General features: G+C 53.9%; 2 protein-coding genes across 7 annotated transcripts in view; both read left to right on the top strand.

Annotated features, from left to right (window-relative positions):
• Positions 1–5217, top strand: part of IGDCC4 (immunoglobulin superfamily DCC subclass member 4) — a 40371-nt gene extending 35154 nt beyond the window's left edge. For all 4 annotated transcript variants that reach the window (XM_059180827.1, XM_059180825.1, XM_059180826.1 and 1 more), the window contains exons 18-20: positions 327–555; positions 1294–1455; positions 2188–5217. In XM_059180827.1, coding sequence (XP_059036810.1) covers positions 327–555; positions 1294–1455; positions 2188–2598 — 802 coding nt within the window. In that variant the 3' untranslated portion in view covers positions 2599–5217. The remainder of the gene's footprint in view (positions 1–326; positions 556–1293; positions 1456–2187) is intronic.
• Positions 5218–10053: 4836 nt separating this feature from the next.
• IGDCC3 (immunoglobulin superfamily DCC subclass member 3) overlaps positions 10054–21566 on the top strand; it is a 39636-nt gene continuing 28123 nt past the window's right edge. For 2 of the 3 annotated variants that reach the window (XM_059180822.1, XM_059180820.1), the window contains exon 1: positions 10054–10406. In XM_059180822.1, coding sequence (XP_059036805.1) covers positions 10133–10406 — 274 coding nt within the window. In that variant the 5' untranslated portion in view covers positions 10054–10132. The remainder of the gene's footprint in view (positions 10407–21566) is intronic. The other variant, XM_059180819.1, reaches the window with a different exon arrangement.

Raw genomic sequence — 21566 nt, 5'->3', positions numbered from 1 at the left:
GAGTGGGTTAGGGAGCCCTGGCCTACCTCCTCAGCATAGGCCGAGCTGCCTTCTCTCACTGTATCTGTCACTGACAGCATCTTGGAAAGAGAGACCCCTAATCTCCAGACACCTGGACCTGGGAGGTGGGGCGGGGAGGGGAGGAGGAAAGGTTCTATTTGCAATGTCACAGCTGTTTTGAACCTAGTTTCTTAATCATTGCCTAGACAGGGAAACCAAATTCCAGAGATGGATGGGAACCTGCCGGAGGACATAGGCGGGACTAGATCCCAGGCCTGCCTCCACCCATTTCTGACCGCTGTGCCCAATTCTGTCTTCCCTCCCAGGGAAGCCCTCCCAGGCCTGTCCTCCACAACTAATGCTGGGAACCCCGCCCTGTACTCTCGAGCCCGCCTTGGCCCTCCTAGCCCACCAGCTGCCCATGAACTGGAGTCCCTTGTGCACCCCCGTCCCCAGGACTGGTCTCCACCGCCCTCAGACATGGAGGACAGGGCTGAAGTGCACAGCCTTATGGGAGGCGGTGCTTCAGACTGCCGGGGTCACTCCAAAAGAAAGGTAAGCCTGGAGCCTGGGTGGGTCACAGCCCCACACTACGACTCATTCCCAAACGGGACACCAGAGGGCGCAAGAGTCCAACGTGTGACCCCTTAGAGACGCTCCTCCCCCCCTTCCCCTCCCTTTCCCAGGGCCAGCTGCTGGGGAAAAGGATCTCTCTCTCCTTCCTCCCTGAAAAGGTTGGCAGAGTAGGGAAGCAGATGGGCCTCCATCCCTGGCAGAATAGGTCATCCTGGTTCTCACAGAAGGAGGGAAGGGCCCACAGTGGACTGTTTGCTGGTAACTCAATTTGGCCACACCACCCTCCTCATCCTGCAAGCTAGAGAAACCTCTAAGCCCCAGTGCCCCCCCCCCCCCACCGCAGTATGAAGGACAAGTGAGACCAGGACCTGGATAAGGTGGGCTCACGTAGGGCAGGTCCCTTCCACACCGCCAATGGTAGCTCCTCCTGCACTTCTCTGAGGAACCTATTCAAACCCTTGTGTGCTTCTTCCCTCTTTCCCTGTCTTTGTGGTGAAGGAGACGCTGCCTGGCTTGGACACCTCTAGGCTCTGTGGTGCTGGACTGTTCTGCAGGAGGACTTCTCCATCCTCATGTTCACCCCCAAACTCTTGGTCCCTCCCCAGAGCCTTAGCCAGGGAGGTGGCCAGGAGGCCAAGAGTCTCCATCTACTTCCCTCTCTTAGGCTCCCCTCTCCCAGCCAAGCCCTCAGTGCTCCCATCCTTTCTCCCCTCGCAGATCTCCTGGGCTCAGCCAGGTGGGCCAAGCTGGGCAGGTTCCTGGGCAGGCTGTGAGCTGCCCCATGCAGGTGCCATGCCTTCTCTGACCCGGGCTCTGCTGCCCCCTGCTGGAACGGGGCAGACACTGTTGCTGCAGGCTCTGGTGTATGATGCCCTAAAGGTCAGTGTCCTGGGAGGGAGAGGGAGGAAAGGAGAGAAGGGGCTCTGTGTTTGTGAAGAGCAAGTAGTGAGTTTTCTCGTGACCCCTGATGATAACTTCCATGGGGATGGAATTCTAGTTAGGAGGCCCCTGGAGCCTCCGAAGGTGGGGGGGGGGGGGGTGGTGCAGGCAGTTTGCGGGGATCTGTCTAACCTGGGTTAAAGACAATCGCTCCTCTCCTGATGCCTTAGTGGGTCCCAGCAATATTACCATGGATCTGAGGGAGGGCCTGGATTGAGTGCATTCTGCCCTTCCCCCTACCCACTGAGGCTCTGACTAAATCTGGTACTTTTGGAACTCTGGGCAAAGGCAAATGCGTAGTATTCCGTTCTCTCCCTGCCTTCACATAGGCCTGATCATCATCTCTTAGAGGACAGCAGTCGCTGTGCTCTGGGGCTTGGGGGAAAGGGGTCAGTCCCTCTCTGCCCCAAGTATGTTGGCCACTTTTTAAAAAAGATATATTTATTTTAGAGAGAGAGAAAGATTGAGGGGGGCAGTCTTTAAGCAGACCCCCCCACTGAGCACAGAGCTGAAAGGTTGCTCAGTTCCAGGACCCAGGAGATCATGACCTGAGCCAAAACCACGAGCTGGGTGCTTAACCGACTGAGCCACCCAGGCGCCCCTGTTGATCATTCTTCTGATGATCACTCTCAGCGATGGTCACCCTGTCTTTACATTCTCGGCTCTGACCAGGGCAACGGTAGGAAGAAGCCACCCCCAGCCTGCAGGAATCAGGTGGAGGCTGAAGTCATCGTCCACTCCGACTTCGGCGCATCCAAAGGGAACCTTGACCTCCACCTCCAAGACCTGGAGCCTGAGGACCCCCTGCCTCCAGAGGCTGCTGCCCTCCCTTCGGGAGTCACAGATCTAGGGCAAGGGGTAGACTGGCTGGACAGGGAGCTGGGAGGGTGTGAGCAGGCAAGCCCTGGGCCAGACAGACTCACCTGCCTGCCAGAGGCAGCCAGCGCTTCTTATCCGTACCCAGACCTCCAGCCCAGTGAAGCTCTGGAGGAGGCCCCCGGGAGCAGCTGCCAGCCAAAGGCCCCCTGCCCGCTAGGAACCAGCCCAGGCCTGCCCAGAGCCCCAGTCCCCTCCTCTGCCTAGCTCCCCTAGAGGGTGCAGTTTGGGGCAGGCTAGGATGGATCATGGGACATGGCCCATGTGGCCGAGTAGGTATGCCCATGTACCTGCAGTTCCTGAGCATCGTCACGGTGTCTGAAGCCTCCCCGGGGGCTGTGGCTGTGGGGAGAGGAAGAAATGGGAGTATCCACTCCCCCCACACTCTGGCACCTGTCCTGTGGGAGGGACCTGTGAGGCATGGCTCTATGTGACGTGCACATGTATGCGCTAGCTGGAGAACTGGGAGACTTTGGCCAGGTAGAGGTCCCAGTGGCCTAATTGATCCTCCCAGGTCAGGATAGTGCCCCAGAGTGGTTAGTCCCTAGCCCTGTGGGCGTCCCACCTCCGTCACCCAGCTGTTTATTACACACTCTGAGAGTGTCTGCAATGCCCTGTCTGACAAAGACAGCCCCGGCCCATTTCCCCTTCTGGCTGGGCTGAGTGCAGTAGGCTCTGGTTGCCTAGCATCTTCGTCTTGTCACTACCCATTGGTCTTGTCACTACCCATCGCTGGTGTCACTACCCATCATCGCCCAGTCCCTCTTGCCCCAACTGAGAGGGGGATTCTGGCTCCCCTCAGAGCAACTCTGCATTTCATTTTGTCATTTGGGAAGTGCCTGGTTTTGGAAATCCTTTGCCCTGGCTCTCCTGCCCTCCCTTCCCCTCCACTCCTCTTGTGCTCTGTCTCCAGTCAGCCTCCCTGCTCCCAGTTCTGCCCTGCTCTTCCTCTGGGATCCGCTTTCCTGTCCACTCCGCTGTTTCTCTGTCTCCTGTCTCTGCTGTCTCCCACCCCCATCCCGGACTGCGTCATGTGGTTCACCTGCCTGGGGTCAATCTCTGCACCCTTCCCTAACAACATGACTACCTCATGTCTGCTCTGAGGCCACAGCCTGACTTCTGTGTCCGCCATCCACTTCACCGGCCATCCTCCTGCCCCTCTTCTCTTTGTGCCACCATATGCCTCCGCCCCAGGCAGACTGCCCCTCTTAGGGGAAGATCTTCCAGTTTCCCTTGTGTCTTTCTCCCTGGGATTAAGGTTGGAGGATTCTCCTTGGAGTTGGGTGATGAAAGTCACGCAGGGGGACTTCTGAGATAGGGAAAAGGGAATGTGACTTCTCCCTTTGAGGCATGGAGGCAGGGTTCCTGGATGGAGGGGGTTTGGGCTCTTCCTTCCCAGCTGAAGCTGAAAGGGGAGAAGGAGACTGGGGATGGGAGGCACCACAGTCCAGGAGCTTCCCTCCCACTCTGCACACCTGGAACAGGAGCTCATTGATGGGGGGTGAGGGGAGTTTTACCCTTTGGGGGCTGGCACTGAGGCCTTTGCACAGGACAAAGGTAATTGGCTCATTTCATTTTGTTGTTGTTTTTTTTTTTCCCCTTTAAATTCAATCCTAAAGTCCTTTTCCATTGACCTGTCACACAGGGACAAGCTGGACTTCTATTTCCTGTGTAGAGAAAACAAGGTCATTTATTTGATTTTGTACCCCAGCCTCTCCTTGGAGCTTAGGATGTGGGGGCTTTTCTCCCTAAATGCATCTTTTTTAACTGATCGGCACATCAAGGGTTAATGCTGGCTTCTGGGCCAAATTAGAAATAACCAGTCTATCTTTCCCCTCTTCTTCTTCTTCTTCTTTTTTTTTTTAATGGTGACATGTCTCTCAAGCAGAGTTGCGGCTCCCTCAGACCCTTTCAGCATCTGTGTTTATTACACTCGGGTGTCACTCCCGCCTGACATCCGCACCTACATCTCCCTCCCCTCCCTGCTCCAGCGGGGCTGGGAGAGCGAAGATTATTCCTGCTGGCTTGTAGCTCCCTGAAGATGGAATTGTCGCTTGTACTCTTCCTCTGGCATCCAGCGTCACCATGGCTGAGGCCACTGTCTGTGTTTTGCCTTTGCTCTGAAGGTCAAAAGCTTCTTTTATTTTGCTGGTTTGCTCTGCTCCCCCCCCCCCACCCCGCCTCCCCTCCGCCCCAAAAGGGAGAGGAAAAAAAAAAAAACAAAAACTGCCCTGAATCAAATGGCTGTTTTAACAGTAGGCTCTTAGCATTACACCACATAGTCATTTTTCATGTTCTTGTTTAACAGGCACTGAGGTTCTGGTTTAAATTAAATAGCTGCAAATGAGACAATTTATAACCCATTAGGTTGGGTGGAAAATTGTTTCTCAAAAGCAAATAAGTAATAAATCTGGTATCTGCCTATAACTCACAGTTGATAAGAAAGTGGCCATTACTCACTAGCATTATATATTATTTGGGCTCTGGGTAATTTGGAAGTGTTAGGTTTGTGTCTTTGTAGCAGTATTTTTATTAGAAAAGAGTCTATTGGCCTTTTACAGGGTATTAATCCCTTTGTCACCTACCATCGATGCCTTGTGTTTTTTGAGTCTCATTTAGAAACCTTCCTTTTCTTGATGCATGACAAGTGTAATCAGTACCTGCTCATTTATTTGTCGGTATTTAGTTTTATGCTATTTTATTTAATTCTTTTTTCCAGCATTTTTTCCTCCTCATAAATATGATATTCTTTAGTGTTAAGCCAAGGCATTGATCATGTATCTGTCCCAATAATGAATTAATAAACTATTTTCCAAAAATGTGGAATGACTAGAATTTCCTCAGCCTTTCTGTCCTAGAGAGTGTATTTCCTGCCAGGCTGGGAAATGCTGAGTTTCTGAGGGTAGAGAGCAGGTGGTCATGGGAAAGAACCAGACCACCCTTCAGACTTAAACTTAGAAAAGAGGCTTTCTTTGATTGCAAACTTACAGGCTTTCTGGGGGAATCTCTTTCCAACTGGGCATAGGCTTTTTTTTTTTTTTTTAACTTTCTTGGGTGCAAAGGAGAAGTGAATGAGCAACAACTCCAGAGATTTGGCCTTAACAACTATTTTTCTGTGTAACTCTGGTCTCCAGAGTTGCTCACGGCTGCATGGTAACACATATGGACACATATGTGCCTACAAGCTTAGAGACCCATGCACACACACACTCACCTTCACAAACACCCTTGGATCCATTAACTCAAACATGGGCATGCAGCCACACGCAAAACTACACACGCATGCCCCACATGCATCTCAGGATGATACTCTTCTGCTAAGATCTTTCCAGAGCCTGGTAGGAAGCATGCTTTTCTACTGAGGGAACCAAGAACCAGAGGCTGCCCTGCCTGGGACCACCCCTAAAGTGGCTGATGGGCCAGACCCGTGTTAATTGACAGATCACAGGGAGAGATACTGCACATTCTGCAGGCAGGCGAATAGCCATTATTTGCATATCACTCTCAGACCAAGGGTTGTGATAAAGAAGAATTAAACACTTGTCAAAATGAATTTAAAATGACAGCAACTCAGGACACCAATTTGACCTCTCTGAGTCTAGGACAAGCCAAGAAGGGATTGTTGAGAATTCAAGCCCTGCAGGAGGGAAGTCCAGGACTCTGGGCCCGGACAGCCCCCCTCCCTCCCTTTCTTATGGCCAGTGGAGGCCCATCACTCCTGCCCCTCCTCACGGTGAAATTGGTTTGGGGTTTGGGTGTGTCCTCCAACCTTGAATTTCTCCACTGCCTCCCATGGCTCACTCATATACCTCAAGTTCTGCCTTCTAGACTCATCTTCCAACTGCTACAGGAGAGTCAGGAGTCCTGGGCTGGACAAACCCCATCAGCAGTAAACTTATCTGATCTCTGGAGGCCTGCACTTTTTTACTCATCTGCACCAAAGTTAGGGTTTTTTGTTGTTGTTGTTGTTTTTTAAGATTTTTTTATTATTTATTTGACAGAGAGCGATCACAAGTAGGCAGAGAGGCAGGCAGAGAGAGAGGAAGGGAAGCAGGCTCCCTGCCGAGCAGAGAGCCTGATGCAGGACTTGATCCCGGGACCCTGAGATCATGACCCCGAGATCATGACCCCAGCCGAAGGCAGCAGCTTAACCCACTGAGCCACCCAGGCGCCCATGCACCAAAGTTAGGTTTATGGATGGTTAAGATTCCTGATTCCAAGATTCCAGAGTAAAAGAGAAACTTAGTTATTCCTCCTCATCCCAGTCCAATGTTGGAAGAAGAAATAGCTGAGTGAGGCAAAGAGGACCATCTTTAAATCTCCTGATCTTAGAACGGAATAGATGGACTAGCTAGCTCATCACGCTGGACTGAACAGAAGATCATTTAATAGTAAGTGGCCAAGATTCAAGATCTCTGAGCATTAACATGGGTATGTATCTCCTAAGAGGTAATACATACCTATCTTCCCTAAAATTCGTGCACTCCTTGGCTAACATGTTCTCAGACATGAAACATTGAGAGTCGTCTTTGTGACATAGAAATGTTATTGGGAGTTTCGACTTTCAGTTTGCTTTCCCAGATACCAGGTCATTTGTTAGGACCCGTGTCCTTTAAATATCCCTGGCAACGAGCAGGAGAAATAGGATTATCTTTATCTCTCAGATGACCTCTGAGAGTGACTGCCTGGGTTGGTTGGGCTAGACAGCAGGCAGTATTGGGGTCGAAACCCACGTTACTTTTGACCCACGGCCTCGGGGAAGCTGCCTTCCTACTCCTTCCACCTCCGGTCCACTCAGTGCCAGAACTCTGTAGTTTAGAGAGGCCAGTCTTACAGCTAAACGTCCTAGCCTTTGGGCGGCAGGACCAGAAACCACGGAAAACCGAACCTTTGACAAGTTTGTGCAGCTTTTAGGCGTTTATCTCGAAAACATATACTTGGACTCGGTGGTGCAGGGTGCAGCAGAAACAGTGGGTCAGAGCAGACCCCACGGCTTTGAGTGTTTCTCCGCAGCCCGGACCCACTTGACAGTCCGCTGGCTCTCTCCACTTCCCCGGCCCCCCAAGTCCGGGGCTGGCCCGCGGTCAGGGGGTACGGCGCAGTAGCCCGGGACCGCGCCGGCAGCTCCAGCCACAGTTCAAAGCGCAGGGGGCGCGTCCGCCGCGCAGCCGGGAATGTCCGGCCGCTTAAAGCGCTCGCCGGCTCTTTTGTTCCCCAGACCGGGCCTCCGGGGAGAGGGGCTGGGGGAGGGGACCGGGAGGGGAGGGAAGAGGGGCGGCGGGAGGAGGGAGGAGGGCGGGGCGGGCGCGGGCGGTGCGAGTGCGGAGCGCGCACCCCGGGCGAGGCTGACAGATCGCTGGGGTGGGTGCAAGATGGCGCAAGCGGCGCTCCCCCTGCGCCCCCGGCGCTCCTAGGCAGGCATGTGGCCCCAGCCCGCCGCCGCCCGGGCTCGGCCCCGGCCGGAGCCCCGGCCCCGGCCCCGGCGCCGACCCCGCGGGACGCTGTGAGCCGCCAGAGGCCCCGGAGCCGCGCTTCGCCGAGCTGAGCGGACCGAGAGCCCCATGGCTGCTCCGCGCGCCGCGCCGCGCCGGCTCCTGCTGCCGCTGCTGCTGCCGCTGCTGCTGCCCGCGCCGAGCAACGGTGAGCGCCCCGGGCGGCCGCGGACCGAGCCCCGGGAAGGGCGAGAGGGGAGTAGGTGGGCGCGAGGGGGCGGAACTGGGGAGAGAGGCGCGGACCCTGCGGGCGGACCCGGGGCGGGAAGGACTTGTCCGAGAAGGAGAGCCGAGTGGGACGGGGCGGAGCCGGGGGAGAGGGCCCCGAGGTCGGCTGCCCGGCCGGCAGGAGGATGCTGAGGACGCGGCCCCCTAGGAGAGACTCCGATTCGGGGCGCTGAGGCTCCGGGACTCGGGCAGTACGCAAGCCCAGACCGAGGAGCACAGAGCACCGCAGAGCAGAAGCGAGGCGGGCGGGCGGGAGTTGGGGAGAGGGAGAAGCGAACCAGGGGGGCACCTCAGGGCCGAGTCCCGTCCGAGGGGTCGGGCCGGGGTGCGCGGAGCCCGACTGCGGGCCAGAGTAGCCCGAGGCGGCCGAGACCGAACGCAGCCGAGCGAGAGGGCGGGGGGACGGAGGCAGGTCCGACCGGGCACGTCCCGGGTCGAGAGTTGGCGCTGGCACCGGGAGTGCTCTGCGGAGACCAAGGCAGAAGAGGAGGCAGAGTCCCGGCGGGCCGCGCGTGGGGAGGAGGAGACCCGAGGGAGACCGCGCGACCGGGGAAGGGGAAGAGAAGCCGACCGAGAGGGAGCGAGCTTCGGGGACGCTCACGTGCCCGCCCTTCCCGGGAGGGTGCGCGGGCAGAGCGCCCCTGACCCCGGGCTCTGGGTCTGCCCGCGTTGCTGCCCAGAGCTGCGTCACCACCACCCTGTTCCCTCAGGGGCTGTAATGGGCCCATCTCACGGGAGGGGAGCGCACATCTAGGCCCTTCCCCTCCCACCCCAGGTTCTCCGAAGACGCTGGTCTAGGCGGTGTTCTCCCTCCTCTCCGCTGGGGAGAAGCAGAATACCGCGTCCGCATCTAGGAGAAACTTTATTCCTCGACTGCTGTACCGGGGTTGGGTTGGGGGCTGAAGCGGCTGAAATGCAGGGCAGGGGGAGCGTGGGTAGGGGTTTGAAAGGTTATGACCCTCAAATGTCTTAAATTATTACATATCCCTGTGGCTGGGGGATTCATCGGTAAGGCGGGTCCCCCTCCTCCTTTCTCCCCACCCACTTTCCCTCTCCCCCAACCAGGGAGGGCGCTTGTCTGTTGGGGAGGGGCCAGCTCCAGGATCACTAGTTCCCTGGAAAAGTGACGAGGGGATCTGTGGCTGCGCTTCCAGACCAGGTGGGTTCATTCCTCCCGGAGTGAGGTGATAACTGGTCTGGTAAGTTGCCCGTTGGAGAAGTTGGGAACTTGGCATCACGCCTGGGATTGGAGCACTTGTGCTTCCTGTCGGGCTTCCCCCTCATTCCCCAATCACCTTCTCTCTCTCCTCGTTCCCCTTCTCTTCTTCCAGCTCAGTTTTGTTCTACGGGAGCGGTGAGGTCGGTCAGAGTAAGGATTCTGGAAACCTCCCTCTTCCTGAATTTTGGGAACTCTGAGTTGACGCTTGGTACCCTTCAATTCTCCTTATGACAACTGCAAAATAACCACATAAACCAAAACATAGAGTGCCCTAGGGCAGAGGCAGGGGGGCTGGCACATTGCCTAACCTGTACCTATCAGATGAGGAATGGGACGCTAGGACAGGTTGAACACTTTGACCTTGAAAGTCTGTGAGGCTGCAGTGTGTAGCCAGAGTGATCACAGAAGTGGTAGCAGCCATGTTAGAATCAGTCTTACTTTTGGATCTCAGATGTGTTACTATGAATTGTGACACCCTAGACAAGTTGTTTCATTATCTCTGGGCTTCAGTTCCCTTGTCTGTAAAACGAGGAAACAGTACAAATAATATCTCTCTCTGAGATGGTCTGCTGATTGAGAAAGGTACTGCACAAGACAGAACTTTCTAATGCATAAAATTATATATGTAATGGAGATTTCTACTGACATTACTGAAAGATGGGGTGGGTGTACAGTTTTGGGAACTTGGGCCACCTGTGTATGAAGCTCTTCCTGCCTGTTCAGTTCACACTAACCTCTCCTTTTCCTTCCATCTCCCCTGCCCCATACAGGTCTTGGCCACTCTGCCGAACTGGCCTTTGCTATGGAGCCAAGTGATGATGTTGCAGTTCCTGGGCAGCCTGTAGTGCTGGGCTGCAGGGTGGAGGGGACCCCTCCAGTGAGAATCACCTGGAGGAAGAATGGAGTGGAGCTGCTGGAGAGTACCCACGCCATCTTGCTGGCCAATGGGTCCCTGATGCTCCCTCACTTCCAGCTGGATCAGGGAGGGAGCCCCTCAGATGAGGGTGACTATGAGTGTGTGGCTCAGAACCGCTTTGGACTCGTGGTCAGCCGGAAGGCTCGAATCCAGGCTGCAAGTAAGTGGACAACCCTTACTGTCTTTTCCTACACTGGGGATCCAGGGTCTGCCCAGGGGTTGGGGGTAGGGGAAGCAATTCCCTCTTCTGCAGCCTTCTGGAGGACTGATTTCTCAGCATGGGTCAGTTGAGACGTACGTAGTGGTCATTTCTGGCGGTGGAATTATATCCTGTACTCATTTAACTGACTGGAATGGGATTCGGCAGGAATACAGCCAAATACTGCTGCAGGGAGAGGGAGAGAAAGAGAGCAAGCTTTATCCAACTCTTGGGTCGGTGTGTCTTAGCTTCCACGTGGCTGCACTGGGAATGTCCCAGTCCATCGAGTGGGATGCTCGTGTCTCAGGAAACAACTGTCATACTTTATGGGTGATTTAAGAGAATTTTGAAGGGCAATTTGGCTACATTGCAATTTTAAATTATGTGGTGACTTTCAGATCTTTTGGGTAGGATAATAATATTCGGAAGCTTGTCAACAATTCATTTTACAAAAAATATGGTAGGTTAATTTCAAGGTTATCACAATGATGACATTACTCCCACTCACCTTCATGCTAATGTGCCTCTTTAAAAAAAAATCAGCTTTATTGAGGGATAATTAACAATAAAATTGTAAGTCTTTAAAGTGCACGTGGTGGTGACTTAACATCTGATGTGTTTTGCATGGGAGAGAAAGGGCCAGGCAGGGTGTTTCAGTTCTAGAATTGTGCTTTGCTTACACTGATAGACCACAAGTAGTTGAGACAAAATGATGGCTGTGTTCTACTGCCCTGTCCCGCAAAAATTCAGTTGTTCTTTAATTTATGCGCACTCGTGGTTGTGTAAGCCAGAATTATCTATGGATCTTGAAGGGGGCAAGCTGGGGATGTGAGGCAAGGTGTGTGTCAGGCTTGAAAACCACTGCTCTTGAGAGTAGGCGAAAGTTTTAGCAAGTGCTAGGTAGTTCTCTACCTCACAACTTTGTACTTCCGGGGGAGTGCCCCTTAAAGACTCTGCTTACAGAGGCTATGCCTTAAAGGTGTTGGTAATAACTCTTTTTTTTTTTTTAAGATTTTATTTTATTTGACAGACAGAGATTACAAGTAGGCAGGGAGAGAGAGAGAGAGGAGGAAGCAGGCTCCCTGCTGAGCAGAGCAGAGAGCCCGATGCGGGACTCGATCCCAGGACCCTGAGATCATGACCTGAGCCAAAGGCAGCGGCTTAACCCACTGAGCCACCCAGGTGCCCAATAATTCTATTTTTTTAAAGATTTTATTTATTTACTTATTTATTTGAGAGCAAGCACAAGTGGGGATGGCAAGGAGGCAGAGGCTGAGAGAGAAACAGACTCCCCGCTGAGCAGGGAGCTGACGGGGCTCCATACCAGGACCCTGAGATCATGACCCGAGGGGAGTTCGGGCAGCCGCTTAACCAACTGAGTCACCTGGGTGCCCTGTATAATTTCAGCTAATGTTACCAAGCCCTTGCTGTGTGCTGGGTCCCCTAGGTGTTCTGCATGAAAGTTCAGTTATCACAATGGCCTGGAGAAGACAGGCAGTCTTTGCCCCCGTTTGACAGATGGGAAAATCAAGAGGCAGAGGGATCCCGGGACGCTGCAGTAGGCAGAGGAGCTGGGCTGCAGTCTGGGCAGTAGAAGCCCTACCCGTCCTGCTTACCTCCCATGGCATGCCACTGCTCCCCCCCCGCTAAGGGCCTGCCAGTTTCCTTCTGGCTCTTAAGGCATTTGCCCAGTTGCTCGGAATGGCTGGTGAGTGATGAATCGTTCTGAGGCAGGAGGCTTCTCACTGAGTTGAAGATGGCCCCTTTGTTCTAAAGAAGGCTGATTCAGGCCCCCATATGGAGCTCGCTGGGAGGCAGCCCTGGACCTGGAGACCCAATCACTTCTGGCTCAGCGACCCCTCCACGCCAGCTCTCGGCGGTGCAGGGAAGGCTGGTGCGGCCTCTCAGCAGATGGCAGGGTATGAGGAAGAGAAGCGTGGACGTGGATGCAGGGCAGGGCCCCCAAGATTGGCCGGGGAGAGAAGTAAGATTTCCTGGGGAGAGGATCCCCACACTGTCCCCGGCTTGTGTATCAGCACTGGCCCCTACATTGCCAGCCTAGAATTCTGGAAGATAAATCCCAGGTGTTTATATATAGCTAATTGTAAATGTGCTTTTCTATAAATGGTAATACCTTCAAGATGTCTGGTCTCCTTAAACTACAGTATAAGAAACTGAGGGCTGGGAGAAGGGCCAGTGGGTGAGGTCAGCGTGGTTAATCCTTTGGGGTCCTGGGGACAGCTGGGGGGTTGCCTCTAAGCACCAGCGATCTGATATGGCCTCTCTCTCCCCTGCAAGGCTTGTGACCCCATGGGGAAATGCTTGGGTACCAAGCAACCGGGTGTCTGGATCTCCTTTTCTCACTTCACAAGCTGATGTCCCTAGAAACCTCCAAAGCTGATTAGCTGCCTGAGTTTTCTCCTTTGGTAATAACTCCCTGCCCGTGTGCCTGCGGGCGCTGCAGATGTTGTGTGACATGGGAGGGTGCCTTGCTGAAAGGTGTGAGGAGCCCTCTGGAGCTCCTGCCTCTCCTGCCTGCTCCCTGGGGGCTAATGGAGAATCGGCAGGCTCAGCAAGACTCACAGACACACAGTCTACCCAGCGGATTCACCAGTGGGGCACACAGGGGCCCAGGTCTGTGGGGGGGAGCCCTGCTGGGGCCTCTGAGCTCTGGGTCTGAGGCCACAGCTAGAAAAGCCCCCTCTTGGGGTGCCTCGATGGATTAGAGCCTCTGCCTTCGGCTCAGGTCATGATCCCAGGGTCCTGGGATCAAGCCCACATCAGGCTCTCTGCTGGGCAGGGAGCCTGCTTCTTCCTCTCTCTCTGTCTGTTTCTCTGCCTGCTTGTGATCTCTGTCTGTCAAATAAATAAATAAATATCTTTTTAAAAAAGCTCCCTCTTCCATCCCAGTGGCCTCAGATGTTGTCATCAAAAGATGGCCTGACTAGGCTGGGCTACATTGCACGCTGGTTCCTTGGTGGCTTCTGTTCCCAGTATCTCCTTTTTAGGACAGAGTGGCTCAGGGTCCTAAGACCTGAGGTCCTAATTCCTGCTTCTGGCATGTCTGGTTTTCTGCCCTGCAGTTCCATGTGCTTGGGGTCTGGAGGCTGCAAACTGAGACACTTGTTAATAATGAGACAGACCCGGACAAGTTAGCCTCTCTCTGGGCCAGATTCCTCACCTGTGAAATGTGCATATACTCCTACATTTGTGGGATGGTTGGAAGGACTGACACATCCCATGATTTGCCTGGTATACAGGAGGCACATGGGAGCCAATACGGCATTCTTCATCGAAAGGTGATTTTACAGACATTGCCAGCGAAAGCAAACTGCCTGACTGTGTTCCCAGCCCCCAGCTCTCTCCCTCACTGGGATTCGGTTAGGAAGTACACCAGGGAAATCTACCAGGGAGTGGAATTATTGGAGCCAGAGAGCAACTTGTTCTGTTTTAACTCTTTCCTGGGAGGGCCTGGGAATTCTCCCAAGCCTCAGAGTATGGGCTGAAGCCGGGTTAGCCTCTGAAACCCTCTGCCATCCCTCTGGAGGGCCCCTGGGAGAATATGTGTGTCACCTGACTCAGGGGGAACATGTGCATTGCCTACACCTGTTGAAGTCTGTGTACCTGGACGACCCCAAAGAGGGATGGGCAATGGGGCTCCTAGCTGGCTCAGTAGATGGAACATGTGACTCTTGATCTTGGGGTTGTGAGTTTGAGCCCCACGATGGGTGTAGAGATTACTTAAAAATAAAATCTCTTGGGGCGCATGGGTGGCTCAGTTGGTTTAGCATTTGACTCTTGGTTTCAGCTCAGATGATGATCTCCCAGTTGTGGAATCGAGCCCCGGGTCAGGCTGTGCTCAGTCCAGAGTGCTTCAGGTTCTCTCTCCCTCTTCCTCTCATTCACAATCTCTCCCTCTCTCTCTTTTTTTAAAAGATTTTAGTTATTTGACACAGAGAGAGATCTCAAGTAGGCAGAGAGGCAGACAGAGAGAGAGGAAGCAGGCTCCCTGCTGAGCAGAGAGCCTGATGCAGGGCTTGATCCCAGGACCCTGAGATGGTGACCTGAGCCAAAGGCAGAGGCTTAACCCACTGAGCCATGCAGGTGCCACCACAGTCTCTCTTTCAAATACATATAAACATACATAAAACTTTTTTTTTTTTTTTTATAGAGAGAGGGGGAGAAGTAGGGGGAGGGGCAGAAGGCAAGAGAAATTTTTTTTTTTTTAAGATTTATTTATTTATTTGAGAGACAGAGAGAGAAATTCAAGCAGACTTGGTGTTGAGCCTGATGTGGAGCTTGATCTCACGTCCCTGAGATCATGACGTGAGCCAAAACCAAGAGTCGGATGCTCAACGAACTGCGCCACTCAGGGCCCCTGAGAGAGAGAATCTGAAGTGAGCACCAGACTGGGCTCAGTCTCACAACCCTGAGATCATGACCTGAGCTGAAATCAAGAGAGAGAGGGATGTTTAACTGACTGAGCCACCCAGGCACCCCCAAAATGAAATTTTTTTTTTTTTTTTTTTTTTTTTTTTTTTTTTTTAAGATTTTATTTATTTATTTGACAGAGAGAAATTACAAGTACACTGAGAGGCAGGCAGAGAGAGAGAGAGAAGGAAGCAGGCTCCCTGCCGAGCAGAGAGCCCGATGCGGGACTCGATCCCAGGACCCTGAGATCATGACCTGAGCCGAAGGCAGCGGCTTAACCCACTGAGCCACCCAGGCGCCCCCAAAATGAAATCTTAAAAAAAAAAAAAAGATGGGCTAGATACAAGGAGGGGGAATGCTTGGGGGACCCACCCTTAACTCCCCTCAGGCAGATGCCCTCTGGCCCTACCCTTCACTTCCTGGTCCTATGCCCCTTGGAGAATTGGAGCAAAGATCTATGTGATCTAGAGCGGGACTTCACAAATGCTACTGTACCCATGAAGTACCTGGGGAACCTGATAAAATTTGTATTTTGAATTAGTAGGTCTGTCTACGGCCATACCACCCTGAACGCGCCCGATCTTGTCTGAATCAGTAGGTCTAGGCCAAGGCCTGGGGTCCTGCATGTCTCGCCAAAGGCCAGGCGATACTGATGGATCCTGCTGGTTCACAGGTGCTAAAGCAGAGCCCGCCCCCCAGGCCATTCACCATCTCTGGTGTGGGGGGTGTGTGGGCAACACAGTAAGGTTGGCAGAATGTGGTGCAGGAGCAAACCCAGATGGGTTTGAACCCCAGCTCTGCCACTCACCGATGAGTTACTAATCCTCTTGAGCCCTCGTCTGAAAAAAATGGTCATTACCCTATCAGCCTATCAAGGCTGTTGGAGGATGAAATGAGTAGATTGGGTGTAAAAACCTGGCATGGGGCTTGACCTCTAGACCTTAAGTAGTTTTGTCAGTGCTAGGTACTGACCACTAATTTAGGATGAGGTTCAGCCTATCTAGATGGTGGCCCAGTCCTCCAAGAGCCAGGATGGCCTCCCTCCCCGCCTGGGGCTGTCCCCACAGGGCAGGCCCAGCAGTGGCTGTGAGGGTAAACTGCAGAAGCTACTGCCCCCACTGGACGGACATGGACAAGTCACTTACCTGTATGGAGTCTTTATTTTCTAGATATAATATTTTATCTTTTAAAATTCCAATGCAAGTTGCTTATGGTTACTTTTTTTAAGTTTACTTATTTTTTAGCAGTCTCTACACCCAATGTGGGTCTCAAACTCATGACCCAGAGTTGCATGCTCTACCTACTGAGCCAGCCAGGCACGCCTTAGCCTCAAAATGGGCAAATAGGACTTCCCAACAAAGAATGTTATGAGGATTACCTGTGACGGTCTGGGTGAAGAACTCAGCACTGTGCAAGGCACCTAGAAAGTGTTCCTCAAATATTAACATTATTATTCTGAGAAATGCGGGATTCTAAGCTCCTCTTGTGTGGATTCCAGGAAGGCCCTTGGTGAGCCCAGACTCCTAGGAAGAGGCTGTGGGGTCAGGCAAGGGGGAGTCTTTCCTGCTGCCTCCACCGACTTCTCAGACCCTCAGGCACCCACTTCTAAAATCTTGATTCATTCTCAACCCATCTGAGGGAAAGCAACTTAAACAGCTACTCTGGAACCCACTTTTAGCAGCAAGGTCTGTGGTTGTGTGAATCTGGGATCAGGGTCTGGAGCCAGATCTGTGGAACCAACTTGGAGCTGGGGGAAAGGGCCAGTGGCAGAAGAACCATGGGCTGGAGCTAATGGGGAGAACAGTTTGTGTGGGGGGCTCAGTGTATTGAGGGGACCCCAAAGTGTTTCAGGGTAGGGCAGTGGGCTATGTAGGGAAGCGGTTCCTGGTGCAGTGGCTGGGAACCCCAGAGGCCTGTGTCACCTGGAGGTTGGACACTCAGGCCTGGTATATGGAGCCCAAGCTTCTCTCTCCTCCTTGAAGGGCAGCTCAGCTGAGGTATCCCTGAAGAAGCCCCCACCAACTGCCTCTCAATCACACACATCTGCCTACCAAGTGGAGCAGGAAGCAGGTGTCGCAGGGGAAATGTCACTGGCGTGACAAGCGGGCTGGCAATGCAGAGGCCGGCTCTCCTTTCCTGCAGCTCACGTGTAACTACACCAGAGTCAGGTGCAAATGGGAGAGGGTCAGGCCCTTTCCACATGCCAGTTGATACCCCACTGACGCTCCTCGGACAGTCAGTCCCTAGCCGCTGTGAGGTGTGATGGAAGGGTGCTTGCCCGGACACCGGGCTCCTGCGTGGCTCTGGGCAAGTCACTCACCCTCTCTAGGGTTTGCTTTCCTTATTGTGAAAGTGGGTGCTTGAACTCAGATTCTTGTCAGAGCAGACAAGGGGTAAAGGCTTGTTTGCCATCCAGGCGGTCCTGGGGACATGCTCGCCTTTGCTGGGCCTTTTCCCAGTCTCTTCTTGCCCCTGTTTGTCCCTTAGCCAATCAGTTTCCTCTCCCCCAGCTAAGGCAGGGTGGATTCATGGCCTGTGGCACTCAGGCTCAAGCTTCCCCTCAGTGATGGCTGCTTACATTGTTAAGTACTGTTTTGTGGCTGGATATTCCATCTGTCTCCTCAACTAGACTTCAGGCTCCTAAAGGGCTTTGCTTTTGTATTTCTCACGTCCCCCGCCTGTGGTGCTTGGTAAAAACTAAATGAACATGTGGCCCTGCGGGTGCAAAGCTCACTCTCCCTTGTTTCTCTTGCTGCTTCTCCCTTGCTTTCTCTCTGTGTGTGTCTCTCCTGGCCTTGTGATTGATAGCATAGCTCAGAGGAGCAGAAGCTCAGGAGCGGGCCAGGTCGGTGAGGGAACAGAGCACACCCGGCAAGATCGGCAAGATCGTGGGCGGCTGCTGCTGGGTGTTTTTTTTTTTTTTTTTTTTTAAGATCCTACCCATTCATTTGACAGACAGAGATCACAAGTTGGCAGAGAGGCAGGCAGAGATGGGGGGAAGCAGGCTCCCTGCTGAGCAGAGAGCCCGATGTGGGGCTCGATTCCAGGACCCTGGGATCATGACCTGAGCCGAAGGCAGAGGCCTTAAACCACTGAGCCACCCAGGTGCCCCTGCTGCTGGGTGTTTATCTGCAGAGGACCTGAGACTCTTCCTGGCCACATGGGGTGTGAGGCAGAGACCAAAGCACTTGGCACCTTTCAGGCGTGGGTCTCCGGGTCTCCTGCCTTGAACTTCAGTCCCTTGCTGGATGAGGTCCCTGTCCCTAGCCACACTGGCCCCAGCTGAGGGGGGAGGGAGGGCCCCACTCGCCCCCACCCGCAGGACTCGAATGTGGAAGTCGAATGCTTCTGGTTCCCACACCTTGGCTCCACTGTCGCAGGCAGCCAGCTGGCCCCTTGAACACAATGTGCAAATCTCCTCTGTTCCTGTTCCCGGCATTGTCCGTGGCCGGGCGCCTTGGCTGGGAATGTGGGCCCGTGAATAGGAGAGGCATTTGCAGCCTGCAAATGAAACAGGCCCCCAGCCCCCCTTAACCCCTTGTCCCCTCCCCGCCCCCAGGGAGAAAGGACTTGTTCACTCCTGGCTTCCTTGTATTGCCTTTCCTTCTCCTCTCCAGAGTCCCTGCCGGCCAGAGAGTGAGAGTGAGTGTGCGTGTGTGTGTGTGTGTGTGTGTGTGTGTGTGTGTGAGACTTTTCACAGCAGCTTGGAGGCTGTTCTACACAGGCTTCAAAAACAGTAGAATGGAACAGAAGGGCATGTGGGATGGAAAACCAAACTGCTCGCGGCTGTCTTTGTTTAAACTGGACCAAGTGATTCAAAAAATGTCTGTCTTGTGTGATTCACCTAGGGCACCCAAAGCTTCTCTGACCATAGCCTTGTTGCATCCAGGAATGGAGAGACCTGTAGTGTGTGTGTGCTGCCACATGGACCTGTGTGGGGACCTGAGCATGCAGGTGTGTGCCTGAAGGAGGTGTATGGAGCCCAGGATTGGGGTCCCTCTCTTCTCCAAGCACTTCCCTTGGGCATTGTGGCCAGACTGGAAGGCTAGAGTGGACAGAACAGGCACAGGCCAAGAGACCATGGTCAGTGATGTTTAGGTCCCACAAGGAGTGATACTCAGCCAGCTGAAGTGAGAGAAGAGGAAGATAATCCTCAGGTCACCACTGATGGAGGGTGGGGGCTCACCTCATGGGCTTGCAGGCATGGGAGCACCTTGGGACTTGACACCGTATTCTTAGTTATTTATTAGGCAGTGCCAACAGTCTGACTGCAGTCCGAGCCCGCTGGCCTATGTGGCTCCATATCCCCCCCAAGGATCACTCTTTGATTTCTCATCTTGCTTCCGGTTCACCACCTCCAAGAAATGCTAACCCAACTCTTGTGACTGCCCTCAAGTATAAGGTTAGGACAGAAGACAGATGGGAGCAGTCCCGGTGGCTTCCTGAGAAGGGGTGCCTGGACACGCGCCACTGGGACTAGTGAAGGTGGAAAGGCAGGGGTTGAGCAAAGGCCTGAGGAGGGGCAAGCAGGAGGAGCTCCTGGCCAGACCCCAGACCCCAGGGAGATGGAGGGAGTGGGGAGTATGGGCCTACGGCCAGTCAGCCAGCCACCCAATTCAGGCAGGGGGAGAAAAGTGTGATGCAGTGGGTTCACCTCCCAGCTTCTCCCACGCACTTTTCTCTCTCTCCTCTCTGGATTTTGGCTTTGACACTCTCCCACAGACTGCACTCCACCTCTGCCTTCCTGTGGGGTCATGCTTAACATCTTTGTCTTTGTTGTCCTCAGCCCTGTTCCTCCCGCCCTGTCCTTTCTCCTGCTCCTCTCTCCCGTGTTCTATCCTTCCTCCTGCCTGTTTCTCCAATTGTGGCAACCCTGTGTCCACCATCCTCTCTTTGCTGGGGGAGAGAGCCTCCTGAGAAGCTCAGTCCTGGGCACAGAGCAAAGAGATAAGAAGAGGAGACGGAGAGGGTGAGGTTTAAAGATGACCCCCATGGAAATGGTCCATGGCCTCCCCAGCAAGCCAGAGCCCCCTGGGGGCAGACCATCCCTGGGAGGAACCTGAGAACACTGGCCCCTGCTTGAGACTTGTCTCTGAGCCTGGACACTGACCACGGTGGGTGGTGGGGGCAGCCCCAGGCCGCTCTCTGGAATGCTGGTGTTGGGTTGCAGTACAGATGCGAGCAGTGATAATGGGCAGGAACTGGACTTTCTGGTCTGGCTGCTGCCCCAAGGCCATTGGAATGTGAAGGGGGGACCAAAGAGAGGCTCCAGGGCCTTTGGGTGGGCAGACGGAGACCAGACCACCTAAATGGAGAGGAGGGGCAGACCACCGTGAGAGAGAACAGAGTCCTCGCCCTTTCCCTGAGTTGCAGGCTGCAGCAAAAGACCCTGCAGATCTCCCCCTAGCTAGGACCTTGGAGGCTTCCCAGCCTCCAGCGGGACCACAGGCATCCAGAGCAGAGGGACTAGCTTTGGAGCTCATCTGGTCCAAGCTTTTCCTTTTACAGGCTTGAAAACTGGGTCTCCAAGTAGGTAACCTGCCCAGGGACATGGCTGGTTCTCCAGCCTGGGCAGGTAAGAGAGCCTCCTGGGCATGTCACCTCTCTCACGGGCCTGGTGCCTCTCCGGATGGGGAGGGGAGGGGTCTTTTTATGTGCTCCCTGCACCGAGGGGAAGCTGGTACATGTATACATCTATTTCTCTTTTTCTTGTGCCCTGCCCTGCCCTAGGCTTTATCTGTGATTGTGGTTCTGGATATTTGTTGACCAGCAAATGTTGAGTGTGGGCTCCTGACATCCACGGCGTATTTCGGGGGCATCCAAGTTTCCAGAGCACACTGGATGCTGAGCCTTGTGATTCGAGGGTGACCTGTGTGTGGGCACTTGCACTGAACTAACTAGTAGAAGTCTTCCTAGTAATATGGGGCCGCACTGTCCTAAGGCCTTGGTGTGTTAATTTACTTAATTCCCACAACATTTCCCTTAATAGGTATTACTAGTCCTATTTTACAGATGAGTAAACAGAAGCCCAGGATGGTTCATTAACTTGCCCAAGGGCACACAGTATAAGCAGGGAAGCTGGGATTTAAACCCAGGTCTGCCAGACCCAAAGATCAATGGCCTGAGGGCCTTTAGAGGGGGCTGGAGTCCCTGGAGAACAGAATCAGAATTACTGCTGTAGAAATAGAGCCGGGTACCTTGACACATACGGGGTGGAGATGGGGAGTGTTGGGAGCAGAGCCTTGAACCCTGGCCAAAGTGGGAGCCACTTCCAGCGGGGCCAGGATGGGCTACACGCCCCCCCACCCCCACCCCGCCCGAAGCCGCTGCTGGAGGCCCACAGCGTGGAGGGCCAGTTAGGCTGGCAGGCTCTGCACAGAGAAGTCTTGCTCTGCCCCAGTGCAGGATGCAGGTTCCTGGCAGGCGAGGAAGTTGAGAGGGTGCCGGGGCTGCTGGCGCTGGAGGTGGGAGTTGCTTCTTCCCGAGGAGGAAAGACAAGTTCCCCTCCCCCATGGGGCCCCCTCAGCTCCCTTTCCCTTTCTTGTTTCCGCATAATGACGCTGATTGCTCCACATCTGTCATAATTACTCTTTGTTTGAAAATTCAGAACAAATCACAGGAGAGGAACTGGTGTGGCTAGAGAAGGCTCCTTCTCCCCAGGGGTCCTGTGGGGTGGGGGAGAGGAGGAGG

Source organism: Mustela lutreola, chromosome 7 (assembly GCF_030435805.1).
Source record: "Mustela lutreola isolate mMusLut2 chromosome 7, mMusLut2.pri, whole genome shotgun sequence".
Classification (NCBI taxonomy): domain Eukaryota; kingdom Metazoa; phylum Chordata; class Mammalia; order Carnivora; family Mustelidae; genus Mustela; species Mustela lutreola.
The sequence above is the reverse complement of the archived record's forward strand: the minus strand, read 5'-3'. Positions and strand labels throughout refer to the sequence as shown.